Genomic DNA, 7,979 nt, shown 5'->3' with positions numbered 1-7,979 from the left:
CTGTGGGATACGATACTCTTGCTTGCTAATTGCTACACTAGCCCCGTACACTTGCGGGTATCACTTGTGTTAAAATAAGTCGAGTCAAGTTTTTGGCGCCGTTGCCGGGGACTATTTTGTGTCGTTAGAGCTTAATATCGTGATAATAATTGAGATTACTAGTCTAGATTTTATTTGCTTTATTTTCATTTTTATTTTTGAGTTCTCTAATCTTGGTGTTTCTTTGCCCAGGTTGTATGCGCACTCGTTCTAAAGGTCTACCTTTAGAACCCATCGATCCCGAGATCGAAGCATCCAACAGGAGGAGGAACGCCCAGAGGAGGTTGAACCAGAGGATCCGCGTATCTTCACCGGGTCATAGGCGTCCACCCTCCCCAGTTCAGAGAACTCCAGTACCTATTCCTTCTCCACCTCCGTCACCCATACAGTATGAGCCGCGGTCTCCAATCCTAATGGCGGACGAGGAGAACAACAATTTTGAAGACAATGAGGAGAATAACAACAATGATGATCCTGGTATTCGTCAGCTCCGTGAGCAGATGGCCAACATGCAGAGGCAGTTGGATGAGCAGAACGCGAGACCATCAATTCAGCCCGTGCAGAATCTGTATGCATATAGACAGGTTGCTAATCCACCAATCAATAATGCCGGGATTGCGGCCAACAGCTTTGAGTTAAAGTCGGGATTGATAAACAGGGCAGAAGCACATGCATTTGGTGGAACAGGTTCGGAAGATGCCAACAAGCACTTGACCAAGTTCATATAAATCAGCAACACGGTGAAGGCTAATGGGGTCTCCGATGATCAGATTCGCCTCAGATTGTTCCCTTTTTCTTTGAAGGATGATGCTAGGGATTGGTACGATAGCATGGATCCCAACTCGGTCGAGACTTGGGATGCAATGGTTGAGCTCTTCTTGGATAAATATTACCCACCTAGCGAGGCACTCAAGCGCCAAGCTGAAGTCATCTCTTATGCAATGCAGCCTCAGGAGAATATTCACGAGGCATGGAAGAGATTCAAATACCTGATGAAGAGATGCCCCAACCACGGGTTAAGCCCGGGGCAACAGATCGTAACTTTCCACAGGGGAGCCACTCCGGAGGCAATACGCGAGTTGAATATGAGCGCAAGGGGGTCACTCCTTAAGTTGGGAGAAGACGATGCATTAGAGGTGATTGAGAGGGTGGCCTCCAACGATGATGGGTGGAAGAATGAGAGAAGCAAATCCTACAGGGTGGCATCCGCATCTGATTTTGATAGGATGGACATGATGTCCAAGCAGCTGGACTTCTTAACTAGCAAGCTTGGTTTTATGGGAACAGAGCCATCCGGGCTTGAAAGCCGACAAGGGGTTGAAGATGTGAACTACATTCACCAAGGTGGAAATAATGGAAACTTCAACAACTACCACCCCAATCAAGGGGGTGGTAGTTACAACCACTATGGGAACAAGGTGCATCCCAACTTGTCTTACGGGAATGCCAACAACGCTCTGCAGCCACCACCAGGATTCCAAGTGTCTAATGGCCAAGTCAAAGAGTTGAAGAAGGCCGAGCTCGAAGAAGTCTTGATGACTTTCTTAAAACACACAGGCGAATGCATGACACAATCTAATCAGAGGCTGGATAAGGTAGAAGCTGAAGTGGAAGGTTTGAACATACACATGAAGAGCATCGACACTCAACTCAGTCAGATTTTAAAAGCTATGGGAACTCTACCCAAGCCGGGGCAATTTCCTGGTAATATAAGTATTGATCCCGTCAAACACAAAGAGTGCAAGGCCATCTGCGCGAGCATTCAAACCGATGAAGTGGAAGAAGGGATGGATAAAGAGACTGCAGAGGATAGTGCTTTTGAGGAAGAGAAGAAACAACCTGAACCACCTCGATTGGAGCCATATATAACGTTCTCTAGCCGAATCAAGAAGAAGGTTGTGGATGAGAAATTTTAGAAATTGTTGGACATCTTCAGGAAGGTGAATGTGAATATTCCACTAGTAGAGGCTCTGCAAAAAATGCCTATGTATGCAAAGTTCCTAAAAGACGTGATCTCCAAGAACAAAAAGTGGGTGGACTACGAAACAGTGAGCATGTCGGAGAATTGCAGTGCCATAATCCAGAAGAAATTGCCGGCAAAGCTTAAGGACCCTGGAAGTTTCAACATATCATGTGTCATTGGTGATGACAAACACACGAAGGCACTTTGTGATTTGGGGGCGAGCATCAACTTGATGCCCCTATCCTTCTTTAGGAAGATGAAAATCGGCACTCTCAAGCCGACTAGAATCACGCTCCAAATGGCCGATAGATCTGTCACCTATCCTGAAGGGATCATAGAAGATGTGTTAGTGTGGGTAAATGACTTTATATTTCCCGTTAATTTTGTCGTGCTTGACATGGAAGAAGATAGGAATGTGCCGCTTATCCTTGGTCGGCCATTCTTAGCGACAGGGGAAGCATTGATTGATGTTTCAAGGGAGAGATTACCCTTTGAATGGGCACCAAACACCATATCTTGTCCATCTACAATGCCATGGGGAGTCCTAAGGTGGAAGAGCTTGCTATGAAGAAAGAGTGCAAAGTTGTGCACGTTGTACAGGTTCAGAAGGATCAAATGGTAAAGCCCAAGGTTGAGAATATTTCCTTACCACAGTGTCTATTTGGCCCATGTGGTGGATCGAGTCATTGCAAAGGAAGACAAAAAGAGCTTAAGGAAGTGAAAGACAAGAAAGCAGAGGCATCGAGCTTACCCGAGTTTGAGCTGATATCAAATGATAGCATGGTGAAGAAAATATGGTGGAAGAAGAGGTTGACAATATCATACTTGTCTAGACGCGAAGAAGAAGCCAACATCCCCATTAATGGGGAAGTGAAATGATGAGCTTATTGAAGACGTCGAGCCAACGACGATAACCAAAGGCATTATAGGGGAGGTAACCCCTAGTAGGTAACTTTTAGATTGTTTTTGTTTTAGATTATCCATCATATAAGTCTCTCTTCTCCACCAACTTTTCAAATTTATTCTTTGCATAGCCTTGAATAAGTTTGGGGGGGTGATATGGTGGACAGTGAACCTTATAAGGTATTTTGTTGCTTTATTTTTGTTTCAAATTGATTAGTTATATTTTGTTGCTTTTATTTATGTTTTAGGGTGGATTTTCTTTGCTTTAGACCTTAGTGAGTTGTTTTAGTTTTGGGTTGTTGTGGAATTGAATTTGAACTTGTTTGAATTTTGATTTCTTGGGGTAAAGACTAGTTGTTAATGATAAAACATCATCCATATTTTAAGCTATCATAGTCTTTGACTTAAGAGTTTAAGTAATAGGTGCATAAGTTACGAATTGCTTGTTTGCCTTGATTCATGCTATTACCCGAGTGAGATTTGAGCCAAAACTTCGTTTCTGTGTGATTTTATCACATGCTTGTTGTTGTTTCTAGAACCTGCTCCTAATCATATTAAGTCTATATCGTGAATGTGAATTTAGGAGATGACGTTAGGAATTCTTTGTTTTCCTCATCACAAGTGTATATATTTTTGTCTTAATCCCTAGTTAGCCCTCCTAGCCTAAAAAGATGTCATAATGTCAAATAATTGTTAAGTCACCGTCAAGAGTGATAAGCCTACAAACTTGGAAGCACATATGGGGCGTTGTAAAAAAAAATAAAAAATAATGGAGGTATAAGCTAGACGAAGTCTAGAGAGAGAAAAAATAATAATAAATTTGTGGAGGTATAAGCTAGACGAAGTCTAGAAGAGTTATTGGTTGGGTTTCTAAATAAGTGGGGACTGGATGAGAGGAAGAAGTTCGACAAAGTCTTACTTATCTGAGATTTGTATTGGGAAATGGTCTTTTGTTGGGAGTTGTAGTATGTGGGTACTTGTGCTTCTTATACTTTTCAGTCACTTAAGCCTAAATTTTCCCTACCTTCCAAAGAGTCATGTTACAACCTTAATAAGTCCTTTCTGATTTTAAATTCACTTTCACATTCTAGTAGAGGAGATGTTTGATTTTGAGCAAGCCTATGGTAAACACTACTTGTATTTTGATTTGAGAGTATCTATACATACACTTTTGAGAGTGAGATACACATATACATATCTTGAGAGAAGCATGAATCCAAGGTGATATACGAGTTAGTAGTAAAGGTGCACTCAACGGCTTGACTTGATAGAATTTGTATTTTGACATGCTCTTTTATTCCATACTCTTTGCAACAATGATGATATCTAAACCCCTTTAAATCCAAGTCTTCTTTTAGTTATTTTTCTTCATTGTTCGAGGACTAGCAATTATTTAAGTTTGGGGGAGTTGACATACTTGGATTTTACATGGTTTTAGAGGGTGGTTTTGTATGAATTTAATCATATTTGTCTATTATTGGACGTGTTTATATATACTTCTCTATTATGTTGGTATGTTGACCATTTTGTTAAGAATGTGTAGAAAAAGGTACAAACTATGTGGATGTGCAGCAGCCTTGGTTTGAGACAATTTTTATTGGAGATTTTGAAGTCCAATCAACCTCATATGCATATCAATCTCTTCATCTTTGAAAGAGCTTCGCGTGGGTATCTTACACGCTTCAATCGGAGTCCTGTAGAAGAAGTTATGACTGTTTTACGAACACTGCGCTGTCCAGAAAATTACACGCGGCCGGGTGAATTAACCACCCGGCCGGGTACTGTGTTTATGCGCTGAAAAGGTCAGAAAATGGTCGAAAATCATCACCCGGCCGGGTGAATTTTACTCTTTATAATTCTGCCCGGCCGGGTACGTTATTTTGGTGTATTTTCTTGCCAAAAACGTGATTTTTGATGGGGGATTAAAGGGAAAAAAGCCTAGGGTTCATGAGATTCAACACTCTACCGCCTCCAACACTCACACACACCTCCAAGAACACTTTGAGAGAGAGAATTGAAGATTGAAGATTCTAGATCGAAAGATTGAAGACTTCATTCCTAGATTCATTCCTCAGGAGTTCTTAGTATCCATCTCTTATGTCTTTCATTGAATTCTTTATTTCAAACATGGTTTTTGTGAAGAACATGAGTAGCTAAACATTTCTTGTAGAATTCTTGGTGAAGATGCACTAATTTCATAGTTTTTATCCAATTAATTTTGTTCTTGCCTTGCTCTTGTAGTTATTTGATTATTCTTGGGTTTATTCCCTTCAATTGCTTGATCACCACTTGATTGTGTAGGATTAATTAGATTAATCGGGAGATGAAATAATTAATCTATAAATAAGAATAATTTACACCTTAATACAATAAAACTCGGGAGAGTTGAGGTTTTGAGTGAGGTATTTGACCTAATCGAGCTTTTGGGAGTTAGGGGTTTTAGGATTAGAAGGGGACTTCAATCCTAGCACCTAATCTACAGGTTTCTCACCTCGGGAGGGGGTTTAATCCATAATTGTGGTCGACTTAGTAATTCTAGAGACACCAAAAGGTAAGACAATTTGATTGGATAAGAGCTTGGAATTGTGCATCGGATCCTTGAGTTCTACAATTTTCTCCATATATCTTTTCACTCTGTGTTTACTTGCTTTTATTTACTTATTTGTTCATTATATGCTTTTCGTAGTGTTAGAACAAAACTAAACCTTACTCGATTCTCTAGATAGTAGTCAACATTTGTTCGTGGTAGTTAAGTTGATACGAATCTGTCTCTGTGGGATACGATACTCTTACTTGCTAATTGCTACACTAGCCCCGTACACTTGCGGGTATCACTTGTGTTAAAATAAGTCGAGTCAACTTTTATTCACTTTTATTATTTTTCATAGTTAGATCTCACATTCCACTAATTCCTTCACTACCATTTTATTATAAAATTATATCAAAATATGACTCATATTCTACTAAAGTATATTAACATTCGTGGTACTTTTTCACTATTCATCACAATTTTGCACCGAAAATGCCCCCAAAGAATATTTAGCTACTGGATAATTGTATTTTCTCTATATTTCTCTCTAGTATTGAATATGATATCTTCTTATAGTTTAAATTAAAAATTAAAAAATTAAATAAAGTATAATATAAAATTCTCAAATATAAAAATTAAAATTAATTTTTTTACTAAAAGATAATCGATTCAAAATCAAAATTAAATTTAGCTATAAGTTATTTCTACAATTTTAATTTCATAGTGATTAAAAATTTAATATAATTTTGAATTAAAATTAAAAAAGTAATACAATTTTTATTGTGATTTGATCATTTTAAAATTTTTAATTTTATTATTAAAACATAATCGATTCACAATCAAAATTAAATTTAGCGTTATGTATATAATTTTAATTTTTATATTTAAGAAATTTATAGTATGTTTATTTTTATTTTTTATTTTCTTGAAGTTTAAGAAAACGAGAGGGAAAGTCGATTCGATTTAAGTGATTAAAGTATTAGAGTGAACTACAAAAATAGTCTCTGGACTATAAAATGGTCATTTTTAACTGTTTCGTGACAAAAATACCCTTTTAGGGGTTTTGGGGGGTTTAGGCAATTTGGTCTTTTTACATTTTAAATCTGATATTATTTCACTAATGTAATGAATCTGATATTATTTCAAAATTATCATTCTTCTTCCTTTTTGCCATCCTTCACTTTGTTTCTTTATTTCAATATTAGATTTAATTTTATAAAATAAATTTTTAAATTTCAATTTTTAAATATCAATAAATTTTTTATTATTAAAATTAATATTAAATAACATATATTAAATAACAATTTAATAGTTTTAATCAATATTTGATAGTGTCTAATATTTAATCAATAAGGTACGATGACGCCTTAGTTTTAATCATAAATATATCATATAACACGATTTATTCCCCGAAATAAATATGCATCTAATGTAAGACTAATATAATTTTCATTTATTAATTTGAAAACAATCAAAATTAACCGCGTCCGTCCGTCCGTGCGTTAATTGCTGGACAAAGCTCGTCCGTCCGCCGCTGGAGGTCGTCCGTCCATGCGTAGCGGCACGGCGCTGCTCTTAGCTAAGAGCACGTCCGTGCCGCTGAGCACAATTACGTGGCAGTTTCTGATTGGCCAACGGCATAGCCGTTGGCAATTTCGTTTTTTTATTTTTTTTAAAAAAAAAAATTCGAAATTTATTTTAAAAAACGTTTTTAAATAAAAAAAATTATTTTCCCACTTCCCAAAAAAATATATCCGTTTTCTACCCGCTTTTAATTTATTTTTCAATTTTTTTTTCCCAAAATTCACATTTTCATCTATAAATACCCCAACTCCAACAAAAAAAAAATCACATTCTCATCTATTATCTATTCTATCATCATCATCTACATTCTCTCATCTTTTTTTCCTCATACTCTCTCATCTAAATTCTCACCACACTACACAATGTCCGGCTCCGGCGATCACCCTTCCGGCAATCGCCGTTGGAACCACGATTGGTTCGACTCCGAGGCCGGATATAGTCCGGATACCCAATTTACGGCCCCTCCTCAAACCCAAGGTTCGCAAGCTCCGGGTGGCTACCGTCCTTACCCGTTGCACGACCTAAACGCCCCCGGGTTCGGGTGGGCACCCGAACCCGGATCGGGAGGGAACAACAACTCTACTCCTACTCCTACTTCTGTTCCTACTCCTCCTGTTCGTGGCACCCGCACCCCGTACACTAAGCGGTGAGATGATGACGATGTTCAAAGCCTACTTGGCAGCTCTCCGAAGATCCGACGTCGGCACGAACCAAACCGGGGATACATATTGGTGGCGCATCACTCGCCTCTACAATGAAACCTGGCCGGCGGGAACCATCTATCGCAATGATAGTATGGTTCGCAATTGCATCTCTTCAGATGCAACGAGGCAATTGGGAAGTTCCAGGGGATTTACCTCCAGGAAGAGCGGTCGGCAGGAGAGCCAAGCACGAATGAGCTCGACATCAGTTTTTCACACGCTGCCTGGGCGGCATACCAACTAGAGGAGTTCAAACCGT

At 38.7% G+C, this 7,979-nt stretch overlaps 1 protein-coding gene across 1 annotated transcript; it reads left to right on the top strand.

Moving 5' to 3' along the window:
* The first annotated feature begins 2,018 nt into the window (after window positions 1-2,018).
* LOC125189961 lies at window positions 2,019-2,881 on the top strand. Its single transcript, XM_048087173.1, has 2 exons — window positions 2,019-2,501; window positions 2,603-2,881. Exons 1-2 carry the CDS (start codon window positions 2,019-2,021, stop codon window positions 2,879-2,881), a joined length of 762 nt encoding a protein of 253 aa, XP_047943130.1.
* Window positions 2,882-7,979: the final 5,098 nt, after the last annotated feature.

This window comes from Salvia hispanica, chromosome 5 (assembly GCF_023119035.1).
Source record: "Salvia hispanica cultivar TCC Black 2014 chromosome 5, UniMelb_Shisp_WGS_1.0, whole genome shotgun sequence".
Taxonomy (NCBI): Eukaryota; Viridiplantae; Streptophyta; class Magnoliopsida; order Lamiales; family Lamiaceae; genus Salvia; species Salvia hispanica.
The sequence above is the reverse complement of the archived record's forward strand: the minus strand, read 5'-3'. Positions and strand labels throughout refer to the sequence as shown.

Excerpts from the sequence above, each read along its gene's own strand:
- LOC125189961 (XM_048087173.1), top strand. The coding sequence starts at position 2,019 with ATGCCTATGTATGCAAAGTTCCTAAAAGACGTGATCTCCAAGAACAAA. Across the intron at positions 2,502-2,602 it reads AGAGATTACCCTTTGAATGG|GTTCAGAAGGATCAAATGGT; the intron begins GCACCAAACACC and ends CACGTTGTACAG.